The 16,078-nt window shown below is 34.6% G+C and overlaps 1 protein-coding gene across 5 annotated transcripts in view; it reads right to left on the reverse strand.

Moving 5' to 3' along the window:
- Positions 1–721: 721 nt before the first annotated feature.
- The window catches only part of SLC39A12 (solute carrier family 39 member 12), a 90,355-nt gene continuing 74,998 nt past the window's right edge, over positions 722–16,078 (reverse strand). For 4 of the 5 annotated variants that reach the window (XM_059405013.1, XM_059405010.1, XM_059405014.1 and 1 more), the window contains one exon: positions 722–1,293. In XM_059405013.1, coding sequence (XP_059260996.1) covers positions 1,165–1,293 — 129 coding nt within the window. In that variant the 3' untranslated portion in view covers positions 722–1,164. Of the gene's footprint in view, positions 1,294–14,603; positions 14,728–16,078 lie in introns of those variants that run through there. The other variant, XM_059405012.1, reaches the window with a different exon arrangement.

Genomic DNA, 16,078 nt, shown 5'->3' on the forward strand with positions numbered 1-16,078 from the left:
AGAAGAGATGTATTTGATTGAGTACCATGAGGCATTTTGGCAGGAAAATGGGCTTTTTTCCTTGTCAAGAGATATCATTAAAAAAATAAGAAAAATATTAGGCCTCTGTTTTCCAAGAAAAATAACTAAAGCCAGGGTTATTTTCTATTTTCATAATTTTGCTGGGTTATCTGTAATGCGGCTTACACATTTCCAGAACTTACCTACTGAAATGATGTTTAGGTTTCCTCAAAAAAATATAAACTATATTGCATCATCAGTAATATTATATCCATAGGCATGTAGCTGTTAAATCTGTGAGAGTTTATGCATTGATTTATGCATAAATTGATTTATGGGAGAGTTTATGCATTGATTTATGCAATATAAACTATATTGCATCATCCGTAATATTTTATCCATAGGCACAGTCTGTTAAATCTGTGAGAGTTTATGCATTGACTTACTGCCCAACTCCAATTTTATGACTTAAAAAAATTCTTCACCTCCCTTTTTGTTTCCATTTCTCCTTACCTAGAACAGATTTCATTTGGTGGTTAGCTAGAATGCTGATCTATTATCCTTTAGGGTTCCGGAGTTTGCTGATTTATATGCATTTATGAGCCAGTGAATAATGCTTCCAGGTGAACCGCATTATTTCGGTTTTGCAAGAACTGACTCAGATTCCGACACCCAGTAACAGAAGGTCACACAAATCATCACATCAACACTAGACTTTATTACATTTGTTTGTAATTTATTTTGCTTATGGTTTAATATCTTACAAGCAGAAGAATATTATTGACATCAAAGAAGTTGCAGCCGGACTTGATCTCAGCAGGCGTTCGTCCACTTCAAATACTGCAAACATTCTTTGTTGGCAAAACAATATTGTTTGAAAGTTTACCAGCATTAATTTAGAATTGGCTAATTACTAAAAAAAAAAAAAAGAGAGGCGTTCCATCATGGTGCTGGGCACTGACACCAAAATTTCTGTTGAGGACAACCTGACATTTATATCCCAAAACAAAAGTGCATCATAAAATTAATAAGTTAATGAACTAAAAGACACATAGCCTTTCTGGAAGATAAAAATGCTTAATTTACAAGCCACTCTGGAGTATAAGGAAAGAAACAAAATGAAGCTGTATAAATTCATTTTTGAAGGATTTTGAGACTCTCAGCTTATATTTTAATATTTTGTTCATATATAGCCAACAGTAAGAGAGAAAGCCAACCTACGGTCAGCCCCAAGTTCTGCAGGAGAAACATCAACCAGGGTCGCCGTGTTTGAACATGAGTCATTTCAGGAAGCTAAAAAAAGAATAAAAAACCAGAATAAGATCCAGATATACTCACTGCTGGGAAAAGTTTGGTGGGAAAACATGAGAGACTCTGTTATTCAGAACTTAATAACCTTTCAAATTCCCAAAACAGTTACAAAATGCTTGATACCTACTCTTGACCAAAACTTAAAAGTGTAAGATAAATTAAGTCATTCAGCTGTGGTTAGAAGGATCGTAGCATTGCCAGAAGTCTTAAAATGACATAGTTATCAGCCTAAAGCAAACCCAATCCTTCTTACTTTGGTTTTCTGAGAGTGCTTAAATGTGAAATAGATAATAAAGTATTATTTTTGACTCTTCTTCTAGGTTTATGAAGCCGCTAGATGTACTGGTTGTTACAAAGCACATATTTGTTTCCTTTCAAAGAGATCACCAAGGTCTTCCTGACCTTCAGAACAATAAAGACATCATGCCCTCAAGCTGTATTTTACTCTCAGAGAGGGAAGTGGCAGCTGTTTTTTTAGTGGAATGGCTTTAACACCACGTGGAAGAAAATGTTCTCATGAGAGTCTGGGGGAAAAGTAGCTCAATGTGTTCCTTTTTTTTTTTTTTTTAATCTCTTTCTATTTATTTATTTTTAATTTTTTTTTCATTATGTTAGTCACCATACAGTATATCATTAGTTTTTGGTGTCGTGTTCCACGACCTATTTTTTTTTTAAATTGAAGTGCACTTGACACACATTATTACCTTAGTTTTGAGTGTACAACATAGTGATTTCACATCCCTGTATGTTCTACTGTGCTCACCACAGATGTAGCGATGGTCTACCTTACAAGGTGAGAATACCAGTGACCATATTCCCTATGCTGTAGCTTTCATCCCTGCTATGTTTCTGTCTCATATTCCTTTGAATCCCTCATTATGTAAAGGAGAGAATGACGTATCTCTTGCATGACATAGTCATTTCCATTGGGAAACTGGCTTAAGTCAACGTCGAGGGAAAACCTCACTGGACCATGACATTATTGACATTTGGGGTTGGATAATTCTTTGTTAAGGGGGCTCTTATGTGGGTTAAAGGATGTTCAGCAGCATCCCTGGCTTCTACCTGATGGATGTCAGCTGTTACCTCTGACTCCAGTTGTGACAACCACAAAGGTCTCCAGATGTTGTCCCAAGTTCCCCAGGGGGTTAAAAAACAATCACCTCTGTTTGAGAACTACCAGGGTATTTATAGCAAGAAAAAGGTTTAAAACTTACAAGTTTAAAACTTGTAAAATAGGGTCTTAGATTTATGGCAATAAAAAGTTGACGTATTCTTTTTCTAGGTAGACTTGTTTTTTTTTAATACCTGTCCAAGAGCGTCCTGAACGTTCTCTTTGGGTATGCTTGAGATGGTTGTTTCTCCCTTTTAATTAGAGAAATTGACAGGATGAGGATGAGGGTTATTGTGATCTGCTATCTCACACCCTCACAATGAGCAGTGGACCAAAAGGTTAAGTAGGATCCAGAAATGCTGTCCTGGGTGGATGACCTTAAACAGATTATGTGTCCTTTTGGTCTTTTTCTGCCATGTATAAACATAAGCTTACCCATACTACTTTATAATAAAAAGTATGTATGTATGGTTCATTATCTATTATAAATATAAAATGACATTTTGAAAATCCATAAAGCATTCCCAAAGGGCTGGCAATTGATGGTTCTCTTGAGGGATTAACAAGATACATGCACTGGAGGTTCCAAGACAGCTGATTCTCAGGAGTTTGTAAGCACTTTCCAAGTGTTTACTTCAAAGCCAGACAACATAGGTGACCAGTTTCCTTCTATCTCAATCATTTGTCTCTCAGACCATCTGTGAGACATAATTATGCCATCTCTGGTCACAAAAAGGCTCAAACTTTGATTAACCTTATTTCCAAATATACTAAGACATTGTGTAATTCCTTCTCCTTGTTTTTCAAGAAGGTAATTAATATTCATCCTCAAGATGTGGATGAATTAACAACTTGTCTTATGTCTACTACGTCTGGTGCCATCTGACTGTTGTTCCTCTCTGATGAAGTAGAGGTAATTTCTAGAAAGATTTTTTTTGGCAAATACTCCTATAATATGAATAATTGAATGAACCATCATGGTTTTTTTTTTTTTTTTTAGTATATTGTTGAGAAAATACTTCAGCCAAGATACAAAGCATGCTGGTGAAAACAGTTCTAGTTCCAAACATAGAACTTGAGATGCATTTTCAAATCACCTATGTCTTAACCTACATTTTAGAAAGCTCATTTTTGAAGTTCCATTTTTGCTGCAAACATCTACTCAGGGTCTTTGGTTGGAAAGATGTAGGTCTTAATCAGCTAGATTTAATAGCCAAAATGTTTAAGGTACAAAACTGCAGAGATTAAATTGGTGTCTTGGGACTTCCTTCATAATCTCCATCAGTTTCTGTCCCAACTAAATCCCAAAATGCCACAATTTTTAAAAATAATTTTTGGACCTATTGTTTTTCAAACCAGCCTAAGTTTATAGACCAGCTACTGGCTTATAGTGTGTGACACACAATAAAATTGAATAAATGTGTTGAGAAGAGTTTCCAGGCTCTGTCATTGTCTCCACCCCCAGTAAGAAAACCAAGAATCCTTGACTCTGAGTACATAAATGGCATTATCCACAAGAAAACACCATGAGGATTTTTACAGCTCCAGGAGCCACTAGTCACATGAATGCAATATCTTCTGGAGAGTTTTGCATCAGGATCCCTGCTTTTTACTTTTTAATCAAAATGGCTGCCTCTACGAACTTGCCATCCATGTAGATGGGACTTCTAGGAGCTCATCTTTTCCTTGAACTCCTTCAGGATGCTCTGGCTGAAGGTTGTATGTGGCACTTACTTTCATTGACATCCATTTTGTCTTGCCCTATCTTAAATCCTGCACCCTCATTTCCTACTAAATTATTAAACTCCTTTTATTTAGGAGGAAATAATGGCTCAAGGAGGATAATAACTTGCTCAGTCACATAGATGTGACATCAGAATGAGGACAAGAAGCCAGCTCATCTCGTTACTGTAGAGGACCGCAGGAATGCAGAAAACATCAACTCCATCTTTGGCGCTCCATTGTGTTCATGTTTGTTCAGTGAGCTCTCTTAGGGCTATATGTTCTGGCCCTCTTGGAGATTAATATACATGCCCTAGACATGCCCACTGAGACTGAGATTGGGGGAAGCTTGTTTTGGTTTCCCATGATTCTGTTAGAGATAACATAGTCTTTCTCCCTCCTGATGCACAGGTGATGCCCAAGACCTAATTAAAGCTTAGGTGTCAGTTAGGGGCATGCAAGCCCTTGGAAGTGCATGTGAACACTTTGATCTCATGGCAATGAACTTCTGTGTTTTCCCTCTATATAACTGGTGTACTAAGGTCTACATTAAGGTCTGGATTTTGCAAAGAATAACTATGCTGCTGCCATGTATCACTGCCTGCCCACCCCCGCCCCCATCAGTAAATTATCCTGAATAAAATTCTGTGTAAACTATATGGAGTGGTCTGCTTCATTTTCTGCTCTCACCATGCTTTCTCGATTTGGGGGATACTTTACTGTCCCTCTTCCACCTTCTAAAGAACTATAAAGACCAGCTCTCTGCCTGAAATTCATCTCTATTATGACCAACACGTTTCCACCTAATTAGAAAAAAGTGGAAATATCAAAGCTAACAATGTTCAAATAGACATAAAAGTCACTGCATGTAATGAAAGCATAATGAAAATATATTCTGCAACATATAGATATCATGCTGCTTTTGTTATAAAAAGACATCATGCTATTGATTCTGTTTTTAAGGCAAACAATGTGTACTTGAAAAAGCTATTTAAAAAAAGACTAGCTTTGTGAGCCTATAAAAACGGACAAACGATAAAAATCAGCATTTCAAAAAAAAAGTTTAGGGAGAGTCTCATTCTGACATGGATCATCTTAATTTGGGTGGTCTATCTGAACTTCTCATGTCTGTACACAAATGGGCTTGGTAAGAAAATCCAGCTAAGCCTGCTTTTGAGACAATACTTGGCTCTTTTTTTGAATGATTATGGATGAACATATAAATCATAATATCTCTTGGATATACACCAAAATACCAGAGAGTCTTACAAAAAGTCTTTCCAAAAGATACAAATGTAAAATGCCAAATCTCAACCATGTCTGATTACAGCATTTCACTTCCTTTGAATCTACCCACATTTTTTTTTATCATTTCAGTAAGTAAATTTTGAAGGAAAATAAAGATCCATATGAACTAATTTTCAAGTGTATATAGTTTGTTTTTTTTTTCTTAAAGAAATTCCAGATGTCAGTTTTATTGCTCCCATTTTTCCCCTGGATTTCAAGAGAGGAAAACCTCCTTTACCTCCTGGGCAATTAAATTATTTTATTGAACAATTTTATAGATCTTGATTTATACCCTAAGACTAGAGGGGGGTGAAATGATGGATAGAGTATGTTAACTGAAGAAAAAGGTCAGGAAAAAAGAGAACTGTTAGCAAAACCCTTTGCCAGAGATAGAGCCAAGAGATACATATTTTTTAGATTTCTGCCAGAAACTTGGAAGCCTTGAGGTAGAAAATAATTTTCTTTTTTACCTGCAATGTTTAGCAAGTTCCCCAACTCAAGTCAGTGGATGCCTAAACATGGCAGTCAAGGAATTATAATTTTCTGGCAAAAAAAAAAAAAAAAAAAAAAGAAAGAAAGAATGAGAGGGGGGAAAAAAGAGAAAAAAAAAGAAAATCTTTAACTAGAAGATAGTCCTTTATCATGCCATTGTTTTAATCTGAATCAGACACAGGAGAGAAATTCCCTGAGACGCACCAAGTCTATGCAGTGACTAACTTGTCTGCAGATGTAGGTATTATAGCCAACCGGTAATTAGAATTTCTGAAATTTTAGAAAGTGATATTAAGTAAATCACGTATATTCGAGGCAGTTCCCATAACTGTATTCATAGTCAAGCTGAAGTTTTAAAAGCAATGCTCATGGAGAGTGTTAGAATCCATCAGGAAAGAAACTGGATAAATTCTAATGTCTTGTGCTATGCAATTAATTATATACTAGTGAAGACATCTCAAAGGAGGATGATCTATAAAACATTCTCTAGAACTTAGGTCTTTGGTTTCTCCTTACACATCTAAGCTTCAGAATCTTGCCATGCAAAGCCTTCTCTACTTCCATCTGTAATCTGAAACTGGATTCTTGTTGGTGTTAAAGATCTCTCATAAATGTACATACTGACAAAGTTCTGTATCTGATGCTTCTTATAAACACTAAAAACAAACAAACAAACCCTAAGTCCTTTCACCATGAAAAATTTACAATTTAAATATAAATATTCAACATTCACTTGCTGAAGACATTCGGTAGATGTCTCCGTTGCAAGTAAGATTATCATTCATATATTTTTCCTCTCTCAGGAATGCATAGTTTTTGGCATTATCAACTTTCAAGAGACATGATTTGCTCCTCCATTCGTGAAGCTCCCTTGATAACTGACTTATACCATCTTCTTTTCAGAAGATTCCTAAAATCCTTTGTGCACACTGAGTTATGTATCCATTTGCATTTGCTAAGAGGAGCCATTCTTGTTCCTAGAAATATGATGAGAGAAAATCTCAGAAACTTATTTTGTAGGCTGTGCTAGTAAAGCTTAATCTCTCTAGGGGCACAAATTCTCAGATGTGGGTCTTCTCTTACTGTCACATCTGTAATGAGTTTAATTGTGTCCTTGCAGAAGACCCACATCTGAGAATAAGATGGAAATTTGTTAGTGAAAGTCATGATTTGGCTTGCAAATCTGCAACTATCTGTTTGCATATGCAAACTATACACTTAAAAATTTAATAACAAAACTTCTGGTTTCTGGTATGTCATAGAAGATTAAAAGTCATCAATTCACCCAGCAACAAGTAAAAAAGATGAAGAAACTGAAAAATCAACAACTCTCCTCAGATATGACAGAAAAGTGAGATCAAATGGCTGCCCCAAACATTGGAGAGAAAGAAGAGTGTATATAGAGAATCTAGTTTACCTGAGCAGAAACCTATAACCAGAAACCAGTGCCAGGGCAGAGAAATAAACTGTAATGGACAAATTACTAGATTCAGTGTAGATAAGCCTAAAAGTAAAAAAATCTAGGGGGACCCAACCTTAAGTCTTAATCCTCACTTCTGTGGAATTTTTCTGCCAAGAGCTCTACTGAATTCTCACAGGGAGTATTGGGAGGAAAATCCCTTCATGCTTTTATCAAGAGGAAGATAAAGGAGCTATTTTGAAATATGCCAGAGAATTCTGATCTTAACAAGGACTTCTCTTAAGAGAAACTATTTTATCAGAGCCTAACCTTTTGGGGTTTTATTAGAGTTTTATTATCCTACCTGCTAAAGAGAAATGCTCAATTTCACCCCCCCTCTTGCCATTCTCTTCCATCTAAAGATGGAGGAGACAAGAAGTTCACCATCTGGGAGCACCAGCTCACCACAATACCAAGACCTAATCAAAGACCTATATAATGCTTCCCCTCACCCCATACCTTACTCCAGTATTATTAAAGGACTATTTGCCACAGTTCCTTTTACCCAGAACATTATGTCTTCCTTTCAACAAAAGTAACACGAATTACATGAAAACCAAAAAACACAATTTGAAGACACTGAACAACCATCAGAACCAGAGTCAGATACAGCAGGAAAGTTGGCATTATCAGTCCAGGAGCTTAAAAAGACAAAACAAAACAAGATTATGATATAGTAAAGGCTTTAATGGGAAAAGGAGACAACATAAACAATCAAAAATAATATTAACAGAGAGATGGAAATTCTAAGAAAGAATAAAGAAGAGATGTCAGAGATAAAAGGTGCTGCAAGAAAAATGAAGAATAAAGGGCTCGTTGGTAGATTGCACATGGCTGAGGAAAAACTCTGAGTCTGAAGATATGACAGTAGAAACTTCTAAAATTGAAAACCAGAGAGAAGAAAGACTAAAAACAAAAACAAAACAAACCAACAACAACCCTCAAAATACAATACCCAGGGATACCTGGTGGCTCAGTCAATTGAGTGGCTGCCTTCCACTCAGGTCATGATTCCCAGAGTCCTGGGATCGAGTCCCACATTGGGCTCCTTGCTCAGCAGGGATCCTGCTTCTCTCTCTAACTCTGCCTGTTTGTACACACACACTCTCTCTCTTTCTGACAAATAAATAAATAAAATATTTAAAAACAACCAAACAAACAACCCCCACAATATTATAAGGTACTTCTATTACCCATGAAGTAGTGTTGAGAGTGGAACTGGATTACTTGTAAATGTATAAATAAATAAATGTAACCACTTAAAATACTAGAAAATAAATATAATTAATGTGATAATAAGTGAGTCAAAATGGAATTGTATAAAATGTTCAGCTAAAATCACAAGGCAGAAAAAGTGTTGAAGACAAAAGTAGAAACAAAGAATAATAGGTAACAATTAGAAAACAGTAAAGAATACGGTAGCTATTAATCCAACTATACCAATAATCACTCTAAATGCCAGTGGGATAAATACACTGAAAAAAGACCAGGGATTTTCAGAATGAATCAAAAATAAGACCCAACCATATGCTGTCTACAAGAAGTCCACTTTAAATATACAGATTAAAAAGTAAAGGGATGCAAGATATATCACATTACACTAACTAAAAGAAAGCAAAATACCTATGTTAATTTCAAACAGAGCAGACTTCAGAGCAAAGAATGGTGTCAAGTATAAAGATGGCCATTAGATAAAGAAAAAAGACTCAATACTCCAAAAAGACCAATCCTTATTATGTGTGTACCTAACAACAGGGTATTAAAATATGTGAAACAAAATGGACAGAACAGCAAAGAGAAAGAGAAGGATCCACTGTTCGATTGGAGACTTTAACACCACTCTCTCAGAAATGGGCAGATCCAGCAGGAGAAAATCGTTAAGATCACAGTTGAACTAAAGATCACCAATCCACTGGATATTATTGACATCTGTAAACTACTTCATCCAATGACAGAAGAATACATATGTTTTTGCAAGCTCACATGGAATATTCACCAAGATAGTTCACATTCTCAGCCATTAAACACATCATAATAAATTTTAAAGAATAGAAATCATACAATGTCTACTTCAGCTAACAATGGAATTAAATAAGAAATCAGTGACAGAAAACTCGCTGAATAATCCCCAAATGCATGGAAATTAAATAACATAATTCTAAATAACACAAAGGTCAATAAAGAAATCTCAAGAAAAATTTTAAAGTATTTGAACTAAAAGAAAAAAGAAATACAAGTTATCAAAATTTGTGGGGCTCAGAGCAAAAGAAGTGTGTAAAGCAAAATTGTAGCATTGAATGCATAGATTAGAAAAGAGCAAAAATCTAAAATCAATCATGCAGACTTCTAATTTAGGACACTAGAAGAATAGCAAGTTAAATCCAAAGTAAGGGGGAAAAAAAGCAAATAACAACATTAGCGTAGATATCAATAAAATTGAGAATAGGAAATGAGTAGAGAAAATCAGCAAAACCAAAAGTTGGTTCTGTGAAAAGGTCAATAAAATCAGTAAGCCTCTACACATGCTAAGGAAAAAAGAAAGAAAGAAAGAAAGAAAACACACATTGCTGATATCAGAAATCAAAGAGATATCACTACAAATACCAAGGGTAATAAAAGCATAATAAAGGAATGTTATGAATACCTCAATATCCACAAGTTTGATCATCTAGAGGAAATACACCAATTCCTTGAAAAACACAGCTGCCAAAACTTACACAAAAAGAAATACACAATTCGAATAGGCCTGTATCTATTTTAAAAATTGAATCAATAATTAATAATATTCCAAAAGGTTATTCACCAGTGAATTCAACCAAACATTTAAGGAAGAAATCATACCAATTCTCTACAACCTTTTCTGGAAGATAGAAGCAGAGGGAATACTTCCCAACACATTCTATGAGATTAGCAATATCTTAATATGGAAACTAATGACATCACATAACAACTATAGGGCAATACTTCTTAAGAACAGAGATGCAAAACTTCTCAACAAAATATTAGAAGATTGAACCCAACAATATATAAGAAGAATTATACACCACAATCAAGTGGGATTTATTCAATTATACAAGGTTGGTTCAACATTCCACGATCAATTACTGTGATCTACATTGCAACATCAACAGGTTAAGAAGGTATCAATAGATGCATTAAAAGCATTGGCAAAATTGAACATCTATTCATGATAAAAACTCCCAGCAAATTAGGAAAAGAGAGGAACCTCCTCAAAATCATAATGAATATCTAAAAAAAAAAAAAAAAAAAAACCCCAAAGGAAAAATAATAAAAAAAATTAAAACTAAAAAAAAGGGAAAAAAGAAAGAGCACCCCCCCCTCCCCCCCCCCCTTTTTTTTTTAAACATCAGATTGGGATTACCAGTGAGTGCAATAAGAGAATAAAAGCAAAGAAAAGAATACCCCCAAAATGCCATCTAGGTATAAAATCCAAAAGAATCATTAAAAAAAAAAAAACCCTCCTAGAATAAGTGCATATTGCAAGGCTGCATGATACAAAGTTACTACACAAAAGTCAATTCTTACATATGAAGAAAATGAACAAGTGGAATTTGAATTAAAAACTCAATACCATTTATATTAGTACCAAAAATAGTGCGATACCTATGTATAAAACTATATGAGGAAAAGTATAAAATTCTAGTAAAAGACATCAAGGACAAACTAAATAAATCTAGAGATATCCCATGTCCCTGGGCAGGAAAACTCAATATTGTCAATATGTCAGTTCTTACTATAGATTCAACACAATCCCATTCAAAATCTCAGCAAACTATTGCATTGATATTGACAAACTGATTCCAGAATTTATATGAAGAGGCAAGAGACCCAGAATGGCCACCATAATATTCAAGAAGAATGAAGTTGGAGAGTTGACACTACCCATCTTCAGACTTACTATAAAAACTATCACAACAGTGTGGAACTGGTGAAAGAATAGAAAAACAGATCAATGGAAGAGAATAAAGAGGCCAGAAATAGAACCACATAAATATAGTCAACGAGTCTGACAAAGGAGCAAAAATAATAAAATGGAACAAATATAGTCTTGTGAACAAATGGTGTTAGAATTATCAGACAGCCACATGTGAAAAAATAAAAAACTCTATAATGACTCTGTATGCAGAACTTCCACCCTTGACAAAAATTAAGTCAAGATGACTTATAGGTCTAAATGGAAAACACAAAACCATGAAACTCCTAGAAGATAACAAAGGAGAAAACATAGATGACCTTGGGTAGAGTGATGCCTTCTTAAATATTATACCAGAGACATGATTCATGAAAGAAATAATTGATAAGTTGATTTCATTAAAATTAAATTTTCTTCTCTGTGAAAGACAATGTCAAGAAAATGAAAAGATAAACCAGAGACTGGAAACACTTTTTTGCAGAAGACACATCTGATAAAAGACTACTATCCAAAACATACAAAGAACTCTTAAAACACATAAATAAGAAACAACCCGGTTTTTTATAAAAATGATTAAAAGACCTGAATAGACAGACACTTCCCCAGGGAAGGTACACAGATGGCAAATGAGCACATGAAAAGGTGTTCAACATCATATGTCACTAGAAAATTTCAAGGGAAAACAGCAATGAGATATCACTACACAACTACTAGCATGGCCAAAATCCAAACATTGACAACACTAAATGCTGTCAAGGATCTGGAGCAATAGGAATTCTCATTTATTACTGATGGGAATGCAAAATGGTACAATCACCTTGGAAATCTATTATAAAATTAGACATATTCTTATCATATGACTCAATGATTACACTCTTTGGTATCTTCCTAAGTATACAGAAAACTTAGGTTCATACAAAAACCTGCACATGGATATTTATAGCAGCTTTATTCATAGTTGCCAAAACCTGGAAGCAACCAAGATGTTCTTGGTAGGAGAATGGATACATGCCCTGTGGTACATCCAGACAATATTATTTAGTGCTAAAAAGAAATGAGGTATGAAGCCAGGGAATAACCTGGAGGAAACTTAAAACATAGTACTAAGTGAAAGAAGCCAGTTTCAAAATGTACATATTGTATGATTTCAACTACATTATATTTGGAAAAGGCAAAAGTACAGAGATTAAAAAAAAAAAAAGATTAGTGGTTTCAAGGAAAGGGAGGGATGAAGAGGCAGAATACAGAGGATTTTTAGGGCGGGGAAATATTCTATATGATATTACAAGGGTCATTTGTTATTTGTCAAAACCCATGGAATATACACCACCACACATGAATCCAAATGTAAATTACAGACTTTGGGTGATAATAACATGTCAATGTAGTTTCATCTATTATCATAAATGTACCTCTGTGGTGTGGGATGCTGAGAGTGGGGGAAGGTATGCATGTATAGGTCAGATGTTATCTGGGAACTCTCTGTACTTTCTACTCAATTTTGTCATGAACCTCCAACTGCTCTAAAAGAAATAAAGTTTTTTAATTAAAAGAAAATCCATTTCCCAGTACAATACACTTCAAGTGCTTGATGAGACAGCCGTACGTGGGGAGTGACCACTGTTGCAGATAGTACAGACCAAAAAAAAAAAAGCTGATTACCTAAGTCACCAGATAAATTTTTTAAAGGTTTTATTTATTTGAGAGAGAGAGAGAGAGAGAGCACGATATGGGGAGGGACAGAAGGAGAAGCCAACTCCCCACTGAGCAGGGAGCTCAAAGCAGGGCTCAGTCCCAGGACCTGAGACCATGATCTGAGCCAAAGTCAGATGCTTAACTGACCATAATAAACCTATCTACCATCCAGGCACCCCTGTCACTAGATAAATTAAAGAAACACTCTTAGAAGGAAGTATAGGCCCACTGGGAAAAGAATTATAATGGCTATGGATCATTTTATATTTCTGCTGTTCTACCCACACATTCTTATTAATCTAAAAATAGAAAAAAAGGAAAAGAAGGAAAAACTAAAGCATATTTTGAGTTACTGGACTATTTAGTGGCTTAGGTCAAACTAGATAGTGTCATTTCAAAGTCTTCTATTTATACTCAGGACAGAAGGATTTTTTTTTTGCCAAATATTTTCCACAGTCTTATACCACTACTATATCTAGGTTTTTTTTCAAATGATCATTATTGCTACAAAGAGGCACTGGAACATCTGTATATCGTCAAATGCATGAGGAAAAAAAATGATCTTTGCATATTCACTCATCCGCATATTTATAATGTGAATAAGGCAAGCAATTTTTCTTTTGATCTTGAAGAGGTTTTTTTTGTTACTTTCTTTTGATTTTGAAGGGTTATTTGGTAATTATTAATTAATAAAATGTTATCTAGAAATGATTACAAAGAGACGTGTAGGAGTTCTTCCATTAAATAGATAGGTAGATAGGTTTATTATGGTCACAAGTTCACCCAGTGTTTGCAAAACTAAACACTCAGTCGATATGATCCTTTATACATACTCTGTCTCCAAGAAAATTTTCTGAGGAAGTCATCCATGAGATCACAACTTGCTGAAAAATTGATAAATTAGAAAGGCTGTTGGCCTTTATATACCCAATAAAAATAGATAGACTGATTTTTGTTTGTCTTTCTTCTCTCTTCTGTCAGCTGACCAACTTACTTGTTTTAGTAAGTATTCAACCACAGAAACAATCACATGACCTTTTTGTTTTTCTCCCAGGTTGTTGACAGCATTCAGCCATATATAAGCTATTTCTTCATAGCAGTGATCATCTCATGCATTCAATAACCATTAGATGAACTGAATTGTAAACAACCTATGTTAGTCCTAATGAGTAAACAAGATTGTATCTGGCATTCACTCTCATGGACTTCATAAGTTTGACAAGGAAGCTGCTCTACTAAAGGAAAAATCATGTAAGGATCAAATTTGTCATACAGTCTTCAATAAGAATTTAACATCCTCCCTTCTAACTTTCAGGGAAAAAATGAAGATTTCTTCTATTTACATATTCTCATCAATGCATGTTTACCTATTCATATAACAATAATTGAGGAAAAAGAGAAAAACATGGATAAAATGGAGGCAGATTTCTGTTTCTAGTGAGTTAAAAAAAAAAGAACAAGAGAAATGACCTCATGTGATTAATGATGGATATCTTCTGACTTATAAATGTCTTTATTTAAAAAACTGTATTCACTATAGTATTATATTTAAAAATTTCTGATTATAGGGGCACCTGGGTGGTTCAGTGGGTTGAGCCTCTGCTTTCAGTTCAGGTCATGATCTCAGGGTCCTGGGATCCAGCACTGCATTGGGCTCTCTGCTCAGCAGGCAGCCTGCTTCCCCCTCTCTTTCCGTCTACTTGTGATCTCTCTCTGTGTGTCAAATAAATGAATAAATAAATAAATAAAATCTTAAAAAAATTACTGCTTATAAAACATGTCCTTCTGATAAATAAAACTTTGTTACACAGTGCCAATACCTTTTTTATTTCTGAGATGTTAAAACATGATTAAAAATTTAGCAGTTGTATGATACACATCAGCACAAAAATCTGTTGTGTTTCTATCAAAAATAACGAACACTTTGAGAAGGAAGGATATTAAGACAACTATTTCATCTGCAATAACATCAAAAAGAATAAAATAGTTACAAATTAACTTAATCAAAAAGGTATAAATAAAGGGAAATACATCCCATGTTCATGGATTAGAAGACTTACTATTGTTTGGATAGCAATACTAGGTAAAGTGATCTACACATTTATTACAATTCCTGTCAAATTCTTAATGATTTTTTTACAGAAATGGAAAAATCTATCTTAAAATTAATTTTAAAAAATCTTAAGGGACCCTCAATGGCCAAAACAATCTTGAAAAAGAACAAAGTTCAAGGTCTCACATCTTCTGGTTTCAAAATTAATCACAAAACTACAATAATTAAGAGTGTGGTCCTGGCATAAAGACAGACATACAGACCAATGGAATACAATAAAGAGCCCAGAAATGAGTTCTTGCAAATACAGGCAATTGATTTTGACAAGACTGCTGAGAGACAATCCAGTAAAGGAAAGAACAGCCCTTCAATGTAAGGAATTGGAAACCTGGGTATCCACATATAAGAGAATGAAATTGGATTCTTACCTTGTACCATATACAAAAATTCACTCAATATGGATCAAAGCCCTAAATCTAAGACCTAAAACTATAAAACCTTTAGAAGGAAACGTGCAGAAATCTCCATAACATTGGATTTGGCAATGATTTCTTGGATATGTCATTAGAAGTTTAGGGAAGAAAATATTAGAAAAAATAGCTTAAATTTGATTTTACCAACACGAAAAACTTTCATGCATCCAAGGACATTATAAACAGAGCGAAAAGGCAACACATGGAATAAGAGGAAGTTATCTGTGAATCACACATCCACTAAGAGGTTAATATCTAAAATAAGTAAAGAACTCCTACAACTCACACTCACACAAAAATCTAAACAAAATGATCAAAGGACTTGAATACATATTTTTTCAAAAGAAAATACAAAAATGGCCAATAAGTACATGAATTGATTCTAAAGAACATCGCTACTCATTCAGGAAATACAAATGAAAACAATGAGATACCACTTTGCATCCACTGGTATGGTTATTTTAAAAATGACAGAATACAATAAGTGTTGCTGAAGTTACAGAGATACTGGGAGGGTAAAATGATGCAGTCACTATGG

This window comes from Mustela nigripes, chromosome 6 (assembly GCF_022355385.1).
Source record: "Mustela nigripes isolate SB6536 chromosome 6, MUSNIG.SB6536, whole genome shotgun sequence".
Classification (NCBI taxonomy): Eukaryota; Metazoa; Chordata; class Mammalia; order Carnivora; family Mustelidae; genus Mustela; species Mustela nigripes.